At 45.1% G+C, this 22,910-nt stretch overlaps 1 protein-coding gene across 2 annotated transcripts in view; it reads left to right on the forward strand.

Moving 5' to 3' along the window:
- Window positions 1–22,910, forward strand: part of LOC124613864 (ETS-like protein pointed) — an 816,307-nt gene that overhangs the window by 349,573 nt on the left and 443,824 nt on the right. Inside the window, exon 4 of one of the 2 annotated variants that reach the window (XM_047142590.1) lies at window positions 10,340–10,393. The exons of the other annotated variant lie outside the window; for it this stretch is intronic. Within the exon in view, the coding sequence (XP_046998546.1) occupies window positions 10,340–10,393 (54 nt within the window). The remainder of the gene's footprint in view (window positions 1–10,339; window positions 10,394–22,910) is intronic. 2 annotated transcript variants of the gene reach the window in all.

Genomic DNA, 22,910 nt, shown 5'->3' on the forward strand with positions numbered 1-22,910 from the left:
TAAAAAATAATACAGGAACACTACGGTCTCTAACCATACCTACAATTACACATAGATCAACTGACAATTAGGAAAAAAAAATCTGGCAACTCAATTTATAAATAGCGATTTACCTTTGGCAGTCATTTACTTAGTTTGTTCCGGCAAGTGCTTGTATCAGCTGTACTGTCAGCCCCTCAAATAAACTTGGTATACAAAGGTTCGGAAACCAGTGGTTCCCGCTACTACTCACACATCCCGTCATGTTCGGTGCCCACCTTAAAAATAAATGGCAAGTAAAACGCTACTAGATCGGTGAATGTTATTCATAATGAAATTAATTGAGCTGGATTGAAATAAAGTGACTGGACTGATGACGGGGATGAAATCAGTGAAACTGGAATGACATGAAGTAACTTCAGTGCAAACCATTCAAGTATTGTGTCACCACTTATTCATTACATTCCACGTTCATCATATCTGAACTGTTTGCACTGATATTTGGCGACTGTGCAGCTGCATTGCTTTCATCCATGTTGATACATCCGGTTCATTTCCGTATATTTAATTCATTTTATATATTTCACTTGTGGCAGGGTCTGTCCAAGGTCCTTCACAGACTTCGTTTACCTGGATGCTGTTCTCTCAAACCCCCCTCCCGCGGGTAGTGCTCATCAGATGGAAATATCGGTGACCAAGTTTGAGCCAGGCCTAGAGCTGTTCTCAGGTTGTTTAATGGTCCAGGCGATTGCTAGCATTGAGAGGGTGCAAATTTTAGATTACCACTATGTATTCGTTATTCATAATGTAGCCATCAATGAACTCAAAGTAACTTGTAGCAAACGTACATACGAACATAATTACCAAATTTTGGCTGCCATCCTCTCCCGTTTCGCGCGACCGTCCGTTCAGTGTCGATCATCATTCCTATCAATTCTCATAAATATCGAATTTTTCATTACAGTAAGAAGCAGCATGCAGACATGCTTCACCGGAGTATTTCGAAAGTGAGCATTGCTTGATATACCCCTTGGACCTCACTGTATTTGTTCATTATTTGGTGTAAAACAATTTTTTGATTCTTTTGTACTGTAACTTCATTATCACAAGCTTACTTTGCCTCCATAATCACACGCTTGTTGTGGCGCTCAGTAGTGGTGATGCCATTGGGTCTTGAAATGAGTAACTGGTTTGAATCCGAATAAAATTTTCATCGGAAGAATATAGGCAGCAAAGGAAAAAGAGCGGGATGGCGGCATACAGTAAATGAATACGCCATTTAGCACCAATCATTCCTTCTAAATTCCAACTTCGTAGTTTAGTGGAATGAAAGAATCTCTTAATATCTAGTTCACGACAGTTCTCCTCGACGATACGGGTGCTCTGCTACTGACAACTTCATGAATGTTATTCAAATTGTGCATTAACTGACATCCTCCCTTACGCATATCAGAGCATCTGATGGAAATTTACATTTCGAGATTGGTAGGGTTTGTGCCAGCACCTGATTTGACACTACTCTTCATTTTCATCTTATCTCCTAAAAATATTCATGGAGAGCGCTTACTACGGTCAGCTGCAAACAGAATGTTTATGTGGTGGCAAGGCGGTCACCGTGGTCTGGAGGGCAGCGTCTTGTCTGAGTCTCCATTCGATTTCAGCCACTGCTTATTTGAATAAAATCCCACAACAACGATGGCCAAAGAATTCCGGTACGAGGAGTCAACCTCATTCTGCCAGCGACTTTGTCAAAGAGGACACAGGAGTGGACAGAGGATCATGGCAACCTCTTCCCCTTGATTTGAGAAACTAGCCCTGACGGCGGAAGAATCAGCAACGATCACTGACAGGAGGATGGGGAAGGCAAAAGAAACCACTTTATTAAAGGCACATCATGTAGGCCTGTATTCACAGGACATGTCCTCTGTAACTGAAAAAAAAGTGTTTCACAATGTTTTCTCCATTGGCAAATGACACAGATTTGTCCCCCATTCGCATCAGAGGGAGTGGGCTGCCAAGGAAGTGACCAGGAGAAAAAGTTTGGAATACAAACGAATTAGCGGGCCGCATACACCAGTCAGAAGATTCACGATTTAAAAAACACTTTAAAGCATGACGGAAGAACCTCGATCCGGAAACACTCTAGTCAAAAGAATTACCCCAAAATCGCGTCCGACAGCTAACAAGAGATGGTAGTAGCTTCCACGCAAGCACTAGAAACACGTTGGTATTCATTACCTGTTGAAAGCAAAGATAATATCAGGAGAGCTAAACGAGTATGCCCGTCGTTGGTCCCTCGCTGCTGCGCTGCCAATTAGCGCGGAGGGAGGCGTCCGCGTGGCGCGGCTGTCCTCGCCTGGCCGGGACACTGTCACAGCGGCCCTCGGCCCGCGCCAGAAAAACACCGCCTTCCGGCGCTTCCCAGAAACGGGCGCAAATAGCTTGTCCGGCGCATGCGGCTACACGCGTCTCGCCGTGCTCTGCCCTCCCGTGCCTCCACCGTCACCTAGCGGACACAGTCGCTGCCCGCCGACCGCTGTTGGTGCAGACTCCTCTTCTGTCGACGGCTGAGAGCATGTCGCAGAGTTAAGGCGAGGTCATCACGTAAAAGTGACTACGAGCGAATGGCAAGAGAGTAAGGAAGTGTTGTAGGATTGTTACCGACCACAACACATTTATTTAAATATTTTGTGTAGGCGGTGTTGAAATTTGGTAGGGTTAAGAAATGCATTTTAAATACACAGCTGTACTGTTTCTATGGAAAACAATCGATTTCGGTCCAACATCTGACCGCCTTCGGGTCTCTTGCACCAAAAGGAGAAAACCAAACAACAAGTGTGTACAGTGAAACTTCCTGGCAGATTAAAACTGTGTGCTGGACCGAGACTCGAACTTGGGACCTTTGCCTTCCGCGGGCAAGTGCTCTTCTACCAACTGAGCTACCCAAACACGACTCACGCCCCGTCCTCACAGCTTTACTTCTGCCAGTACCTCGTCTCCTACCTTCCAAACTTTCAGAAGCTCTCCTGGAAGGTAGGAGACGAGGTACTGGCAGAAGTAAAGCTGTGAGGACGGGGCGTGAGTCGTGCTTGGGTAGCTTAGTTGGTAGAGCACTTGCCCGCGGAAGGCAAAGGTCCCGAGTTCGAGTCTCGGTCCGGCACACAGTTTTAATCTACCAGGAAGTTTCATATCAGCGCACACTCCGCTGTAGAGTGAAAATTTCATTCTAAGTGTGTACAATGTGTAACCATCGAGTATATAGACAGTGTTCCGAAATTATTCACTCAAATTAATGCAGGATATAGAGAACATAAAAACAAATATGTTTCGACAAGGAGCATTTGGTCTCTGATGTCAACTTGTAATGCTAGGGAACACTGACACTGAAAACTGCTCTTTGTGCGGATGCTTGGCTCTGATGTGTCCTTGGAAACACACAGATTCAGTCGCAGTCATTACCGCCTTGTAACAACAGTGAACGTGAAGCGGTTTACGTACACTGAAACGGCTGACATACATCTGGTATACGGGTCTGTGAATGAAAATGGACGAACTGCAGTGAGACAGTAAAGACAGCGCTTTCCTAACCGGCGGGTTCTACAACACCGAACACTCGGACGTCTACATCGCCTGGTATCTGAAACAGGCACTCTCCGTGCAAGTGAGCGTAATACAAGTCGGAATCAAACAGTGCTAACTCCCGAAATAGAAGACGAGATGCTGCGACGCTCTATCTACAAGTACACAACGTGTTTCACACATCCTTGGCGTCAGACACAGCGTTGTTACACGACCAGAAATTGCATCCTTTCCAGCTTCAGCGCTTGTCAGCACTAGCACCTGCAGATTTTCCTCAATGCGTGCCGTTCCCAAATTGGTTTTTAAAACAACTACCCTCCACCCATAATATTCGGCCCATGTCCTGTACACCGACGAGGCTTTGTTTAATCGCGAAGGCTGTTTCAGTATACACAGTTTGCATGTTTGGATACACGTAAGACCACAATATACTCGATCTCCTGCTCATCAACAGAGCACAAAATGGTACTTACAAATGCAACTAATTTGTCCATTGTCACAGTTTAAATGCCAAATGTAGCTTATAGAATCGTCCATTACTACTATTAACTGTCGATAGCAGTTACGCCTTGACGACATCAGCGACGGTTATGACCACCCTGTTCTCACATTTTTAACTGAGTAGCCCAAAGACCCTACGATGGAAGTCCCAAACATTCCGGAGATATAATGACGATCGATTTAGTCACATATAATTAAATAACCTTGAAGATCAGGTCAGAAGCTCCAGGAGTCGGTTGCAGATAAGGCTGCAGTGTATAGAGAAGTATACTAAAAAATTATACTGATATCAAGGAAGACCTGCAAAAGACCAACACTTGGCGCCGTGTTTTAGATTTGACGTAAACAAATGTCTTGTATTGCGTATAAATAAGAGAAAAGATACGTTATTGCTGAGCAGTCACTGAAAGCACTGACATACATTAAATAGCTTGCAGAAATGTTTCGAACATTTTAAGCAAGGAGTATACACGTGTGTGGATTGAAGTGAGTGCTATTTTTAAATCGACCGTCATTAATTGAACATAATATTTTATAAGTACACAAATTTACTGCTTCATTTTCGTGGTTTTTCCCCAGAGCTCCTACATTTTTTTCCACCTGCAACAACGTCATATTTCTAGTGAATTTCTTGTTTAATTTGCTTCATCAAATAGTCATAGTAATGCGAAGTCTCATTTCTTGCTTATTACAACTATACGACCCAGATGTGCTCTACTCGATCGATAAAAGCTTCGTGCATCGTGTAATATTAGCTTCAAAATTTCCACTGAAGATGTTCCAACCAGTTATATTGCAAGAATGCCTAGCTGAGGATCTACACGTAGAGCAGGTACCGACAGTTTTGCCCAAACAGTAACGTATTGCGCGTAAGTAGGCGAAAAGACCAGTTATTTATGATTGCTTTCTTTTATTGTTCTGCAACTGTGTAGTCACAACCGTTAAACACCCAGGAGTATCCGTACGGAAAGATTTAAAGTCGAACGACCACATACATAAAACTAATCGAAGGACCGGCAGATGGCGAACACATCAATTGGAAGGATTCTTAGAGGTAGCAAGTAGCACTTTCTACCGATTACGTGAGCATTGCTCGTCAGACTGGGATCCTTACCAGACAGAAATGACACAAGAAATAAAGGGTATAAATGATATAGGAAATTAAGCAGACCCAAAGAAGAGCCGCGCCTTTTGTCTCAGGTTTGTTTGGTAAACGCGAAAGCGTCCCGGCGGTGCTAATCCAACTACAGTTTTACACGCTACAAGAAGGGTCTGACGCACCAGTACATGGTTTACTGTTGAAATCTGAGAGCATACATTCCTAGAAGAGTGGATCAATATGTATATTGAAAAAATGCCATGAATGTAAAATTGGAGAATTAGAGCTACCAACAATCGTTCTTCCCGCATAACATTCGTGACTGGAGCAGGAAACCGGGAAAGTAACAATAGCACACAAAGTACCCTCCGCAGCACATCAGAAGATGGTACAAACAGATGCTCGAGACGACCCCCCCCCCCCCCCAAAATCGCTTAACATAATACCGTTTCCGTTAAATACTGTTGCTCTCTTACTTCGAGATTAGGTTCAAATGGCTCTGAGCACTATGGGACTTAACATCTATGTCATCAGTCCCCTAGAACTTAGAACTACTTAAACCCAACTAACCTAAGGACATCACACACATCCATGCCCGAGGCAGGATTCGAACCTGCGACCGTAGCAGTCCCGCGGTTCCGGACTGCAGCGCCTAGAACCGCACGGCCACCGCGGCCGGCTTCGAGATTAGGGGCTAAGTCTGTAGTGGTGGCGGTATCTGGACGTTTAGTCGGCCTGTCCGCTACGCGCCCCGGAGATCATTAGGGCGACTGCCTGGGGAGCAACCTGTTGTGCGGGACTCCCTCGCTGTTTACGGCAGTGGCTCGCTGGGGGGTTGCTGTCACAACTGGCACCGCGCAGCAGGGAGCGCAGTCGCCCCACACAATTACCAGCCACTCTTTCCAGGGGGAAAACAACCCCGACTGACACGCTTCTGCTTCCTCTTTGGTCTTATCTTCTCCCTCTCACACCACAGATTTGACTTCCCGAGTTCTGAGATACGTGACGCAACTGCTAAAATACTGGACTAATGTTTAGGAGGAACACCACTCAAACCCGATACGCTTATTCTTACTCCTGCTCTTACAAAATCATTTCAAAATAGCCTATCGTTAATTTCTTCACACTTCAGTGTCCGTCTTAGTTGGCCTTATTTATTACCTCTACCTCCCTACAAGCAACACTGACGTCATCTTTCAGGACACATTATTTTACCCTTTTCGTAACGTCGCCCGTAACGTTACTTCTTCAACGATCCAGATTTTTGTTTCCGCCCACGCTGTCAAATTCTTATAAAACATGTTTCTCTTATACACTCCTGGAAATGGAAAAAAGAACACATTGACACCGGTGTGTCAGACCCACCATACTTGCTCCGGACACTGCGAGAGGGCTGTACAAGCAATGATCACACGCACGGCACAGCGGACACACCAGGAACCGCGGTGTTGGCCGTCGAATGGCGCTAGCTGCGCAGCATTTGTGCACCGCCGCCGTCAGTGTCAGCCAGTTTGCCGTGGCATACGGAGCTCCATCGCAGTCTTTAACACTGGTAGCATGCCGCGACAGCGTGGACGTGAACCGTATGTGCAGTTGACGGACTTTGAGCGAGAGCGTATAGTGGGCATGCGGGAGGCCGGGTGGACGTACCGCCGAATTGCTCAACACGTGGGGCGTGAGGTCTCCACAGTACATCGATGTTGTCGCTAGTGGTCGGCGGAAGGTGCACGTGCCCGTCGACCTGGGACCGGACCGCAGCGACGCACGGATACACGCCAAGACCGTAGGATCCTACGCAGTGCCGTAGGGGACCGCACCGCCACTTCCCAGCAAATTAGGGACACTGTTGCTCCTGGGGTATCGGCGAGGACCATTCGCAACCGTCTCCATGAAGCTGGGCTACGGTCCCGCACACCGTTAGGCCGTCTTCCGCTCACGCCCCAACATCGTGCAGCCCGCCTCCAGTGGTGTCGCGACAGGCGTGAATGGAGGGACGAATGGAGACGTGTCGTCTTCAGCGATGAGAGTCGCTTCTGCCTTGGTGCCAATGATGGTCGTATGCGTGTTTGGCGCCGTGCAGGTGAGCGCCACAATCAGGACTGCATACGACCGAGGCACACAGGGCCAACATCCGGCATCATGGTGTGGGGAGCGATCTCCTACACTGGCCGTACACCACTGGTGATCGTCGAGGGGACACTGAATAGTGCACGGTACATCCATACCGTCATCGAACCCATCGTTCTACCATTCCTAGACCGGCAAGGGACCTAGCTGTTCCAACAGGACAATGCACGTCCGCATGTGTCCCGTGCCACCCAACGTGCTCTAGAAGGTGTAAGTCAACTACCCTGGCCAGCAACATCTCCGGATCTGTCCCCCATTGAGCATGTTTGGGACTGGATGAAGCGTCGTCTCACGCGGTCTGCACGTCCAGCACGAACGCTGGTCCAACTGAGGCGCCAGGTGGAAATGGCATGGCAAGCCGTTCCACAGGACTACATCCAGCATCTCTACGATCGTCTCCATGGGAGAATAGCAGCCTGCATTGCTGCGAAAGGTGGATATACACTGTACTAGTGCCGACATTGTGCATGCTCTGTTGCCTGTGTCTATGTGCCTGTGGTTCTGTCAGTGTGATCATGTGATGTATCTGACCCCAGGAATGTGTCAATAAAGTTTCCCCTTCCTGGGACAATGAATTCACGGTGTTCTTATTTCAATTTCCAGGAGTGTATTTTCGAACATTCCAAATAGCTCTCCTGTCACTTCCATTAACAATATTTAATGTTGGGTAATGTATGTATGTAGCCCCACAGTTACTCTTCAGCATCGTAGCTTGAACCACGACGAACAACGACGCTCACACACCGTCTACAAATTTGCAGTTTAATTCTGAATTATGACGCACGCTATGGTTATCAGGAATGTAGCTGCGAACTTACCTCGATTGGCTGCTTCATCACCATCATGATGTTGACTTATTTCGTTTAGCTCCGCTAGCAGTCTGACGCTTTGGTCGTATCTTAACTCGGACGATGTTTTCCTTAGACATATCAATTTGTCGACAGTGTGAAACTCGCAGCCGGCATTGCATTAGTCTGTCGGAGGTGTTCCCTTGTGATGGAACTGCAAATGTGATTGTAGGACACACTTGTCGGCAGTTGTGACGGCCACGTAGCGGAAACGTTGCGTAGAGTCTTGCCACTCGCTGGGCAGAGTGTGTTCGTTAGCGGAGATGTGTCGCCACACGCCAGACGACCGAGAAGTCGTGTTATCGTTGTTGGCTTCCTGTTACTTCACTTCCGCAGCCTGCATCTTCAGTACCTGCAAGGGCCTCGCTGTTGCGGTAGTAGCGTTGTGAAACAAACCTACTTTTTTCAGGTGTGATAAAAAGAATGTCTTAGCAGGAACCCGGCACTTGTGACAAAGTACTGTAATGTCCTTTCGATTCTAAACGGAAAAACAGGTCACAGATTAAACGTAGCTAGCCATTTGAAAATATGTTGACTTACGTGGCGATGAAAATGCATGGACGTAGTTTTCTCGTACGATGTCCTAAGAATCATGGATGAAGGGAAACAGGGAGATTCCTAGATTTCCAGAAAACGTTTGACATAGAGCCCTACTGCAAACTGTTAACGAAGGTTCAATCATATGGAATAGGCTCTCTGGCTGTGAGAGTCTTGTGAAAACATTTAACCGCAGAAACCACTACGTTGTCTTGGACAGTGTGTGTTCATCAGAGACAAGGGTATAGTGAGGAGCGTTCCAGCGAAGTTTGATAGCACTGCTCTTGTTCTTTATATACATAAACTACCTGACAGATAGATTGAGCAGCGATATGGCAGTCGCGTCGTTGAGTAACTGTAGGAGGATGCAAGATGAGTTAATATCTATTCCGTGTGACTAATAGCTTGCTCTAAATAAGGTACTGCAGATGAGCAGGCAAAACAATCCTGTACTGTTCGAATATAGTTGTAGCGCTGTGCTGCCGACACAGTTACATCTACTAAATATCTAGAAGTAACTTTGCAAAGGGACATGAAATAGAACGAGCAGCTTACATCGGTTGTAGGGAAGGCGAATTGTTGACTTCAGTTGATTAGGGGAATTCTAGAAAAACTTAGCGTTTCCATAAACGAGAGCGTGTCCATTCTCGAATACTGCTAGAGTATTTCCGACCTCTGTAGGGTCGGATTAAAGGAAGACATCGAAGCTATTAAGAGGCAGCTGCTAGCTTTCTTACTGGTTGGTTTGGTCAACCAGCATTTACGACTGACGGCAGAGTGATTACACTGCCACCTATTGAGACGCCAGTTAGAAGCTATCGATAGGGGGAGGTGAAACGAGCCGCCACGGCTTAATGAGAATTGTCAGAAGAACGGCAACGGACTTTCTCAAAAGATTACAGTGTAATTTTAAATATCCATATTGTCTGTGAAACTACACTGCAACCTCGATTGTGTACTTCACCTAAGGCCAATATAGATGTATAAAAGCGAAGCTTACAGAATGTCTTATTCCCATCCACTCTGTAACTAGATAAATGTAACAAGAAAGGAAACGACTCGTAGCATTATGGATTTTCCCCGGCCATGCACTGAGCATAGAGATCTGAAATAATCTCATGGATGTAGACGTTGGAATCTCACAAAACCAGACGACCAGCCTGTCGTTAACTGAAATATCCCAGATTTTTCTCTATGCATTCGAGCACTCTATACATTAATAACGGCCCTGCATCGTTAAGTATTAAAAGTGTGTGTTTTTTTTTTTTTCATTTTAATCATTAAGTAACGTTTTGTATATGGAGGTTCTTTGATCCGAAATGGCTATGTATTTTCTTTCGTGGCTGGGTTTTTGACTTTGACACCTGTGACTTTGAAACAGAGGAAATAGCAAGGAAGGAGCGTTCTGGAGAACAGTTTCGTAGTGGTTGTGTGCGTAAAGTAAAACAGTTTTTCCTCCGAGTGATGGGGAAGTAGGCGATACGGAAGACATCCATTCGAGGAGTCATCACCGATGAATTTGTTAGCAGGCTTTAAGAGTCTCGTGGGTCGCTTCCACCCTCTACGTGTTTTCTTCGCTCGCCGGATACTCTGTCTGTGTGTGTGTCCCTTGCCCGGCCTGCCATTGGCCGGTGGCGCTCTAACGCCCTCTGTGATTGGCTTGTTGCAGGGGAGAACTCGCGGCGTGGCCCCTACCAAAGCGGTGGCGTGCAACAATTAAAAGGTAGGTAAAAGCTCGGGCGCCCACGGCTCCTCCCGGGGGCTTTTAAGAGCAATACAATTAACCCCTGCGCCCCGTTTATTAAGTTTGCTCGCGACTGGTAATTCTGTTTGTCTGTCCTCAGCGGCTAACGCAATATCGCAGACGGCGACGGAGACATTTTTTTATCCCTCTCCTGCACGTCTCTCCACACGCAATTAGCAACGTAATGGAGTTTGGGCGGGTTCCGCACCACTTGCGGCCGATGGCGCTCCGCTGGCGATTCGGCCCACGGGCGACGCAGCTGGCGAGCTCTCCGCCGTTCACTAGGGCAAAGTCCCCCCCCCCCCCCCCCCTCCATAGTTCCTACTACTAGATTCTCACTCAACATTCCTCCAAAGTCGTCTCACGGAAAAAGATTATTGCCAACTCCCAAGGAGTTTCCAAACTCTGTTGCCGTATACGAACGCATGCCGATGTCTCAGTGAACTTCTCTATACTGCACTTAAAACTTCAGTAAGTCCTTTATCTGTAAACAGGGCGAATCATTTTTTGGTGGTAAAACGAGTCTCTCTTTCTTGACACCGAATCTTGATTTTTTTATGGACCCCTACTGTTCAAGGAAACAGAAAACCTTACAAGGGAACCTCCCCATCGCACCCCCCTCAGATTTAGTTATAAGTTGGCACAGTGGATAGGCCTTGAGAAACTGAACACAGATCAATCGAGAAAACAGGAAGAAGTTTTGTCGAACTATGAAAAAAATAAGCAAAATATACAAACTGAGTAGTCGATGTGTAACATAAGCCACATCAAGGACAATATAATCAGAGGAGCGTCGTGGTCTCGTGGTTTGCGTATGCAACTGCGGGACGAGAAGACCTTGGTTCGAGTCTCCCCTTGAGTAACAATTCTAACTTTTTTATTTTCTAGCAATTGACGTGTGTCAATTATCAAAGTTCAGGCACTCACACAATCAACTTCGCTCTCGAAAATTCCAGGACATGTTCAGATTTGCTTGGACACATGCGGGATTTGACGGTCTACACACGGAAAAACTTGGAAAACGTTAAAAACATATGTTTTGACAGAGCACAGGGAAAACTGTGAGACCGTGAAACTGTTGCATTCATTTGTTGCAGTTTATGTGACAAACTCTTATGTTTTCATCACTTTTTTGGGAGTTATTACCACATCCACAGTCCGCCCCAGTAGCTGAGTGGTCAGGGTGACGGATTGCCGTCCTCTGGGCCCGGGTTCGATTCCCGGCTGGGTCGGAGATTTTCTCCGCTCAGGGACTGGGTGTTGTGTTGTGTTCATCATCATTTCATCCCCATCCGGCGTGCAGGTCGCCCAATGTGGCGCCGAATGTAATAAGACCTGCGATATGGCGGCCGGACCTGCCCCGCGAGGGGCCTCCCGGCCAATGACGCCAAACGCTCATTTCCATTTACCACATCCACAAGAAAACCTAGATCGGGCAAGGTAGAAGAATCTTTTTACCCATTCGCCAAGTGTACAAGTTAGGTGGGTCGACAACATATTCCTGTCATGTGACGCACATGCCGTCACCAGTGTCGTATAGAATATATCAGACGTGTTTTCCTGTGGAGGAATCGGTTGACCTATGACCTTACGATCAAATGTTTTCGGTTCCCATTGGAGAGGAACGTACTTTCGTCTACTAATCGCACGGTTTTGCGGTGCGGTCGCAAAACGCAGACACTAAACTTATTACAGTGAACAGAGACGTCAATGAACGAACTGACAGATCATAACTTTGCGAAAATAAATAAAGTAAAATTTTCACCCGAGGCAAGACTTGAACCAAGGACCTCTCGTTCCGCAGTTGTTCACGCTAACCACGGGACCACGGCGCACCTGAACTGACATTGTGCTTGATATTGCTTATCTTCCACATGGACTACTCAGTTTGTATAATTTACTCATTTTTTCCATAGTTCCACACAACTTCTTCCTGTTTTCTCGATTGATCTGTGTTCAGTTTTTCAAGGCCTGTCCACTGTGCCAACTTATAACTAAATCTGAGGGGGGTGCGATTGGGAGGTTCCCATGTTAGAAGTAATTACTTTTTCTAATTATTATTAATAATAGTAGAAATAGTGATGGTGATAGAGGTAGTATCGTGTAGGTGGTAGTATTGCATAATTTATGTAAGAATCTGTATAAGGATGAGTACAGCTGAGTTTAAGTTTAAAGTGACAGGCTACAATGGGATAAATAAATGTTAAAGAAACACCGTGAAAAGTGACTGAAAGACACCAGTTTAGTATAAATGAGGAATATTAAGGAATATCCGGCTAGGTGTACAACGATAAATAAAAAAGTATGATTTTTCAGTTTGATTTCTATAGTATAACCTCTGTTGAAAAGAAATAAGGTAATACTGACACACTATTACGAATGTTGGCAACAGCTTAGAATTAATTTTCTACAGTAGTTATACGAGAGCATACTGTTATAGGTAGGTGATAAAAAAACTCGGTTATGAGCACCAAATTACGAGTACGTCCTCGTGTTCAAGAAATATGGTTAACTCCTAAAAACTGAAGGAAAACTTTTATTGCGTACATTCATCTGAAACGCAACGCTGATGACTTGGGCACGAGCAGATTTGATTTTGCCTTCATTTCCTTGTCAAACGTTCTCACTCTATTGCGTATTTTATTTTTTTGCGTATACTATTCAATTTATTTTCGGCACGATAGTTTATTTTCTTCGTTTTTTATTTTTTTGTAGCTCTGAACATAAGCTACATTTCGATTGTATCGGAAATGGTGATAGAGTTCTTTCGCTGTCTGTTGGTCGGCTACATCAGGAATACCGGAAAAAAAACATATGCACTTCTGCCGTCGTCGACGTAAATACTTTGTTACTAGTCAATAAAATGAGCTCCATCAGTGACGATGTTGTATTTGCATTAAGTGATTGCAAGATAGTATTTTATTGAGTGCACTGGAACTGAAGAATCTAAAATAGGTTGAAAATCTTTTGACTAATTCGTAATGTTATTCACGTAGAATAGATGTAATCTCGGTTTTGTATCGTTAGATTGTCGTTGTCATGGGTGTGCCATGTATGTTATTCCCCACATGCTGCAAACGACACAACTTAATTTTCTTTCCACCTGCCTGTTTTTATGTTTGATTTTGTATTGAAACATGTTTCCTTGGCGGATCCGTGGCTAACTGAGCATGGATTACTTCTGGTAAGGGAAAGGAGTAAGAGGATAAGGTGAGAATGAAACAATAAACGGTAGTACCTTATTGCGATCTACAGTACTTAAGCGCAGCGGAGTTTCGGATTAACCATAATCATAACATGCTTCACTCAGCCTGCAGTGCCACTTTGTGGATTCAAGTGTAATATTATTTTGCTTTTAGTCCCAGGTTGTATCAGCGACGGTAATTTATAACAGCTGACAGAGCCGATGAATGTTCCTAATAAGATGTATACTGTCAGTCCTCTACAAGCGCTCCATACCCAACACACTGCTGACAATTGTAGTTGATGTATATTTTCCTGTTTTCCTGCGAGAGACATAAATAAATAAATAAATAAGCAGGTAGAAGAGAGAGAGAGAGAGAGAGAGAGAGAGAGAGAGAGAGAGAGAGAGAGAGAGAGAGTTGCATTCGGCCCTTTCTCAGTGTCTGGCACAAAGCGAACGAAAGTTGGTGCACTACGGAAGAGGAGAAACCGAACAATTAAAAAGAGGCGCGTACACAAGACGTAAGAGTACAATCTGCCTGACGTCACTCATTGCTGATCTTCCGTTGCGTCGTTCGCCGACGGACTTTTTACCAGGATAGCCATGCAGGGACCGCATTCTGTCTACGATGAGCACTGTTTCGAACTACACATAAAAGTGCTTTCATGAAAGAATGAGCCCATGTTTTAAAATAATACGCGGTGTTATGAACAAGTGTCCCGTAAATGTTGAGGTCATTCTAGATGAAGGATTGACGTATTTTAGTAATACGGGGGAAGAACTGTGCGTGATCTCACTGAACCAGTCATCTTGGGATTCGACTGGATTGGTTTTAGTGGTATTACAGAGAGTTACGTGAATGAATAAGCTTTTAATCGACTCGGAGGTAGCAGATTCGAATCTTGGCGGAGGGAATAATTATCATTGCCCGTATGTGGCTGGTGAGGAGAGGATAGGTGGTGTATAGGTGCTGTGCTCATCAGACATTGCGCCAGTATCCTCGGTTAAATTCCAGACCTCTCGGCAGTATCGTGGAATGAGGACATCCGACGCTGTTGATGGTGTCCGTGCATCGGAAGGAAAGGATAAGCTCGGGAGCTCCTTGGTCGTATTGGAGCAGACGAGACTATCTGCCCTTCCTTCACACAGTCGGCAGTAACACAGACGCGACACAAGAGCGCCATACGCTTTCGTCAGTCACCAGCAATTTGCGAAGGGAAGGTATCAATGTGCGCGAGGAAGGGAAACGTTTCCAATTAGGTGGCTGAATCTACCCCAAGGCGTTTGCTGGCCGACTTGCCATACGACTTCCTTGCGCATAATCACTGCGCTCTCTCTCTCTCCCACACACACACACACACATATACAGTCGTTTTTACCTCTTTAATTTCTCTGTGGACACACTATATGCATTAGCTAACATGCTTGTGCAGATGAGAAGGGGAAATCTCCTGCTTTTGGTATTTTCTTTTGCTCCAGAAAACGATGATGGAAGGGGGAGGGGGCGGAGGGGCTGCGGTCTTAAGTGTTTTCTTCTTACTCACGGAATTACTATACAGTTCCACCTGTGCCCCCGGGCATGAAGTCCAAATCTTACTTCCTTTAATTTGAAACCTATGCTTGTCTACATGCTACATGTTATTCGTCCATATCACCTACAATACACAGACTGCCTCTTTTCGTTTTGTGTATCCTCTCCTGGTATCGGTACGGAGGAGGCAGAAAGAGAGAGTCATGGGGCACACATTTCTCCCCAATTCGTATTGGGAGGGGGGAGGGGGGCGGAAGGAGAACCTTTGTCACCCACTTCCTTCCCCTATTCAACCTTCACCTTTGCGTTTACTGTATCTTCTTTTAACAAGACTCATAGTTCATCGTTATGTTTTTGTCATTTTATCTTCTATCGTCACAGTATTGCCCGAGTGACTGTACATTAATCGTTAGTTGATTATTAAGGTAAAGGGACTAATAACCACCCTGTTGAATCCCGTATTATTATCACCATCATTATTATTATTAACTGTATATTTCAAATCTTGATATCTTCACCAGTGCATGAGGAGGGACCCGCACCGGTGACCTCCGCTTTTCGAGACAATATACTATCTTGAGGCGTATGCTTAGTTCACGGAAGGGAGGGGGGGGGGGATATAAACCATCAGTAAAGGGCAAACTTAGGTATGGATGTGGGATTATTGTCCGCCAGCTGTTGAGTGGCTACTGACAAGATGTTAAGCTGTGATTTGAAGTGCGTCACCACGTCGTGGCTTGTTCACTGTAGTCGTCATAGTGAAGGCCCCTGTAGGGTGACAAAACTACGACGTGTGCGGCGTACGGAAACTCGGATCAGTGGGCGCTGGCAGCCGAGACGCGGCCGCGTGGCGTGCTGTGAGCAAGAGCAGCGCAACTCTCGGTTTCTGCGGCAGGAAGCGCCGCCGTTAGCGGCGCCGGAAACCCTGGGGCGGCCAGCGCGCGGGCCGCGCCTAGCTCCCGTTCTGCGCCGCCAGGCTGGCGCACACCTGCGCGTGCGGGGCGTGCTCTGTCTGTGGTCTCGTGGCGCTGCTACCACACACTGTCTGATCAAAAGGATCCGGACACACCTAGGTAATTCTGAACTGACTGATAGACGTCGCGAGAGGAGCAGTAACAGCACAGGAGAGCTCAAGGACTGCGAACGTGGACTAGTCACCTGAGTAACAAATTCATCAGGGATATTTCAACCCTTCTAAAGCTGTCCAAGTGTTGGTTTAGCTGTGGTTGTTCATTTGCCTTTCCTCTTCACAAATACGTCACCAAGACCAAGCAGATCTCATGTACTGATGGACAGCGATTGTCGAGGGTTATGGGGGGTGGTTATAAAACGTCGCAAGAAATCATTCGTGGGTTCCAAAGTGCTATCAGCCGACCTGTTAGCACAATGATTGTGCATAGTCTCTAACATATAGTCTATTAGAGACTATATATTAGAGACTATCATTATAATATATAGTCTCTAAGAAATCTCTAGTTACCATATGCACAACAATAATAATTTCTCTTATGTCATTACTTCAGGATAGGCACAGTACGTAATGCCCCATTTAAGAATACAGAACCTTAACCGAGGCGGGATTCGAAGTCTGTCATCTCTGATTCGCAAGGGAGCATTGTATCCTCTATTTAAGTACCATGATTTTAGTGGAACAATTACGGAACAAACTCGAAGAAGTTGAAGGGAGTTATTAAATTGAAGTCTCGGAATAGGTGGTATAGCGCGAGTGATCAAACTGCTTGTGTTGCAGTTAGTGCAACAACGATGCCATCTCATTCATGTGGACACTGCACGCAAAAGAGCACCAGCATCGCAAAGCACAACAGACTATCTTTAGACTACCCAACCAGGAAAGCTGTTAAGGATCTTGTAATCGAAGTCAGGTCTGTTTTGAACGAAATATTTATTTACTCCAAAGTTGAACGAGATGAGTCAAATTGTAATTTTTTTGCTTTTAACTGAAATAAAATTAATAAGTAACCTGCCTTTCGCAGGATATTATTTCTTCGTAAAAGACGCAAATACTAGACAGAAATTAGCAGTGAAATAAAATCAAGTGAACCTCTTATTGGGTATACAAAATAGATAAGACTAACACTGTGGGAGGAATACTATGGAAGGAAAACTGCATGGAGGCAACAGCGCCAACATATCTTTATTTGTGCAGCTCGCTGTTGCAAGATTTACGAATCCAAATTCAAATTGGAGCTACATCAGGAACCTCGGCTGTACATCAAAAACGTATGAGAAGGTAACTGCTAAGATTCCGGATCGCGCTACTGCGGAATGTGAACGCTTAACTCTGCTCAAAGTCAGCAGAGTGCTGCAAAATAGCCACAGATGGTCGTCAGATACCTTCTTTGTCTATCTCCGACCGTGTGGCTCGAACCTCCGTCCCCGACTTCCAGAAAAACGTTCCTTCTCCCTGTCCAACTTCCAACCTGTACCTACCTTACATCCAAGGGGTGGCGAGGCTGACATGACATCTTTGCCCGCCGTGGTGACGTTCGCCGGCATACAAGCTCGATGGTGTGATGCGTTCAGACTGACGCCAAGTCTGGGCCACACACACTGTGAGCGCGGTTGACGAAGTGAGTTAACCGATGGCTCTCTGTCGCTACAAAAGGCACGCCAGCCGAAAGCGAAGCATTTCTTTCCCCACTCACAGTCCAAAAGATAACTACGTGATTGAAAAGTATGCTGGCCCTGGCCCGCCCGGTTAGCCGTGCGGTGTAACGCACTGCTTCCCGGGCGGGAAGGCGTACCGGTCCTCGGCACGAATCAAAAATGGTTCAAATGGCTCTAAGCACTGTGGGGCTTAACATGTGATGTCATCAATCCCCTAGACTTAGAACTACTTAAACCTAACAAACATAAGGACATCACACACATCCAGGCCCGAGGTAGGATTCGAACCTGCGATCGGCTCGAATCCGCCCGGCGGATTAGTCTCGAGGTCCGGTCTGCCGGCCACTCTGTGGATGGTTTTTAAGGCGGTTTTCCATCTGCCTCGGCGAATGCAGGCTGGTTCCCCTTATTCCGCCTCAGTTACACTACGTCGGCGATTGCTGCGCAGACACTTTCTCCACTTACGCGTATACCATAATTACTCTACCACGCAAACATTGAGGTTACACTCGTCTGGTGTGAGACGTTCCCGGGGGGCTTCCACTGAGGGTCGAACCGCACAATAACCCTGGGTTCGGTGTGGGGGGGGGGGGGGGGGGGGGGGTGAGTGGACTGCTGTAGCCTGTTGTGGTTGTGAACTACTGAGGGCTATGGCGGGGACGAAGCCTCTCCGTCGTTTCTAGGTCCCCAGTTCCATACGATACAATACTGGTCCTAAAATGAGTACATATGACATAGATATATGTCATATATATGTTCTATATGTCATATATATATATATGTCATATATAACTTCGCAACTACTCAAATCATTTTTGCAGATCCATGTTCGCTTATTGTGATCACTTTCACAGCCGTGTACTTCAACGGGTATAATCTTGGTTATGACGTCTTTTCCAATTGCAGTAAATCTCGATTTCAGCAAATGCGTTTAACTTTATTCCAGCACGCTACTAACAATTGTAATTTCACAAACAATTTAGTATGAGCCCTACAAGATGTAAAAGCCTTACAACTAATGCAGCAACCATCATACCATGACTTCGTTCTCGGCATCCGTGGAAGATATCACTATGTAAAATTTTTTGAACTTATGCAGCTATCATCATACCATGACCTCCTTCTCATTTTACGTGTAAGATGTCAGTCTTTTATGACAGAGAGTAACTTCCCACTTGTTTAAGGTCGAAGTTGTAAAACCTTGCAAAATTTGACAAAAATGGCTGTCGTCACATATAAATGAAGCATTTAGCTACTTTAATTGTATTGGGTGAAATTATTTTTATATTTGATCTGTGGCGTTAGTTAACTTTGTTATACATAGACGAAACATAAATGTGCACAGTAAAAAAGTTCAGCCGTATTACTAATTCCAACGACTGCTGCGCTATGTCGTCTCGCACAAACAATTCTGTTCTTCCTGATAATTGAGACTAGGGCACACTGAAAAGAAATGCCTCCGAATTTTTTATGTGAAAACTCTTCAAGCATTTTAAATAAAACAAACGTTATTAATATTTTACATCTTTATTTTTCATGTCTCCATATTTATTTCTCAACGTAGTCATCCTGGTGACGAACATACATCTTCCAACAAGAGATCAGTTTGCTGATACCGTCACTTTAGAATGACGGAGCCACAACTTCGCCTCTACCTGCACCGATTCATCGTTATCGTAGTGAAGTCATCGAAGGTGTGTTCTTTAAATTTTGGAAAAAGATGAAAATCAGATGGTGCCAGGTTGGGATTGTATGGAGGATGGCCGATGACAGTCAACCCAAAGCGTCGGTTTGTTGCAGATGTCGCAGCTCTCGTGTGTGGTTTGGTATCGTCATGCTGAATGAGAGGATGTTCCATCTGTGGACGAACTCTTCAAATTCGAACCTCGATTACAGCACGCTGTTTCTCGTGCACCGACACAGTTACGTTACTCAATGCCATGTTCCACACTACAATTCGGAGCCCTCAAGCGACATACGGCTCCAAATACTTAGACATGAAGAATAAATATGTCGAATGTTAATAACGTTTGTTCTGTTTAAAAAGCATTAAAGAATTCTCACATAAAAATTCGAAGGCATTACTTTTCAGCTCGCCCTTGTATTCTATGACTTTTCAGAATACTCGAAAAGAATTTGTTTGTATTGTATATCAATGCTATCGTGAGTTGTTGATAAAAATTACACTCATAGTAAGTTTTGTGTCAGGTTGTTATGTATGACGCAGATATTTGTAGTGATAAAATGTAAAATTGGTTCAAATGGATCTGAGCACTAGGAGACACAACTTCTGAGGTCATTAGTCCCCTAGAACTTAGAACTAGTTAAACCTAACTAACCTAAGGACGTCACACACATCCATGCCCGAGGCAGGATTCGAACCTGCGACCGTAGCGGTCTCGCGGTTCCAGACTGCAGCGCCTAGAACCGCACGGCCACTTAGGCCGGCGATAAAATGTAATAATGAGACTGCTAAGTGTTGCCGCGTTAGTTGTGCGTGAGTTATTTATTATTCACCGTGTAGGGTAAAAATTGCTGCATATATCTCAATGTTCTTCAAAACTAGTAGGAAGCCAGCAGTGCCAGAGAATATAACATAAAGAGTCATCTGTCATTCGCGTAAAGGTCTCGCTTCTCCGTTGAAACCACCTGCCTCTTATTGCGAGAATTTGAGTAACGGTTTTCACTTGTTACTCAGAGAAGATCGCTGCATTGAAAGATAAATTTAAAAAAAAGCTTGGAGCGTGCACAGTATGTTATTTTTGTTGGTATATCCCCCTTGCAAAGAAAAGATTGTAAACTAACAACTGTTTTTTCCATTTTCTTGCAAAAAATAAAATCTTCTCCGAAAACTAAATTTCTCTTCCCATTTACACCTACACGCTTACTCTGCAATTCACACTTGTGTGTTTGTCATTGTATCCGACAGCAGAACGATCGAGAAAAAGTTTGAAAATAGCTCTGAGAACACAATGTGCGGAAAAATAAGCGCCTAAAACTTGCGTGTCAGCTTTGATTTCTCATATTTTATTACGATGGTTATTTCTCCGTGTTCAGTTTGCAAAATACCTTTGGGAGCTGGAGGAGAAACTTGGTCATTGAAATTTCGTAAAAAGGGTCCCACTGCAACGAGAACGGCCTTTGTTTTAATGCTTGCCATCCCATCTCGCTTATCACACCCGTCGCTCTCCCCCCTGTTTTGTGATACTGTAAAACAAGCTGCCATTCTTCGGCCTTCTTTAATGTCTTCCGTCAATACTTAAATATGCCCTACCGCTCATCAATACTCCGTAAGATGACAGACAAGCGTAGTGTAAACATTAATTTATACATTTTACTGATTGTAATAAGCATAGTGTTGGCAGTCTCTTAAGCAGATTTGTTGTCAGATCGAAGTGTTCCGGCAATAAAACATAAATAATCCCTGATCTCCTTCTCCACGACAATTTTAAGTGATGGTTCGTAATTGTAGTCCCTAGATATTTAGTTGAATCGACAACCTGTAAACTTCTAATATTTAACTTGTAACAAAAATTTAACGTCTTTTTATCATTTTGGTATTCGTTTAGGCCTTCCAGTGACTTCGCTGGAGGGTAAAGGGCAGCTTGACCTGCAAAAAGCCTAAGAGGTCTCATCGTATTGTCTCCTACATCGTTTATATAAATTAAAAACTGGAGACTGGCGAACAGCAGATATCACTTCGGTTTCACTAGCACTTACGACGCGGATGTAGCTTTGCTTCATTTACACATTTACGGTCGCAGTAGCTGTAAGAAATTCCACGTTATGCAGTAGACACACATTCGAGAAACGCGAATTTTACAAGTACAGCCGGCTCCGTGGTTGAAGTGTTCGGTGCCCTTAACGGACAGGCTTTAATCCTAAAAAGTTTTCGGTAGGTATTTATTTTGTTTTAGTTCTTAGTAACATTGTTCTGGATTACTACAAGTTCTGTTCTTCGATCAATATCTTGAACGTTAAAAACATTCTATTGTGATTTAGTTGGGCTGGAAAGTTACAGAGAATGTTGAATATTCCGTTGTCAGAAGCGACATACGATCTAATTTTGCGGTCTTTGCGATAAGTTACAGCAAAACTGCAGAGCAGACGTATGTTTTAATTACGGGCTGCTCGCCACCGCAAGCGGCCCCTGCTTTCTGCGGTGTGCCTCTATTTGTCTGTAGGGCGGGGGACACGTCATTACGCGTGACGTACTGGCGGGCCGCGTCCAAATTACCACTGCCGAGAAAAACACACGTCGGGCTGGTTTCACATTTCATTCTAACAGCTATTCCACCAGGGGCTGATCTGATAGCGGTGTCAGGAGGGGCCGGAAAAAAAGAGGGTAAGCCGTGGGCGCTGGAGGCCGTTATCCGGCGCCTGTCGGCGTATTTCGTGGCGGCGCGAGGCGCTGACTGAGTTAGGAACTGTGGCGCGCTATCGGCCAGCCAGATGTGATTTACTCGTCGCTGCAGCCCGGCTGCCCCAGGCGTTTTTGCGTCAAGCCGCTGAGGAGCGAAGGCGTGCACGCCACACCACAACACAACACAACACCGCTACCTTTGGGCCCTGCTTTCTGACAGCTACAAAACTAACCTGTGACATTGTTCTGATAGGTGTAATTACACCAAAAGTTGCGTTGCCCCGCATACCAGAAACATTGTTTGCATTGAGTTAAGTAAAGTTCAGTGGTACAAATAGGAGTTCCACAAATCTCAGTTCAGGGTTCACGTCTATTCCCTTTATTACCTTCAAATTTTCATACTTGCAAACAAAGTTAGCACTGAAAGTTCTTGGTAGATTAAAGGTAAGACAGCAGCACAGGCTCATGGCACGACGCGACCGAGTACTGTTTATATGAAATCGTATGAGAAGAACGTACTGCACGGCGCAGTACTGCGAAGCAAAATATTGACCAGCTGGCCGACTGTGACACCCCGTGCGGCGTCGCGTAGTTCTGTTTTCGCTTGTACGGTAAGTGAGGCGACACTGCACGTCATTCAAATCTTAATTGTTTTGACATGCGAAACAAAAGTTTGTTTACCAAAATGGCGTAAGACGAGGAAAAGTTAACTGTATGTAACTGGATATCCAGAGTTATGACCTTCAAACTGAACATTATATGAATAGTACCAGAAAAAGCAACAACTGGA

This window comes from Schistocerca americana, chromosome 4 (assembly GCF_021461395.2).
Source record: "Schistocerca americana isolate TAMUIC-IGC-003095 chromosome 4, iqSchAmer2.1, whole genome shotgun sequence".
In the NCBI taxonomy this organism is placed as follows: domain Eukaryota; kingdom Metazoa; phylum Arthropoda; class Insecta; order Orthoptera; family Acrididae; genus Schistocerca; species Schistocerca americana.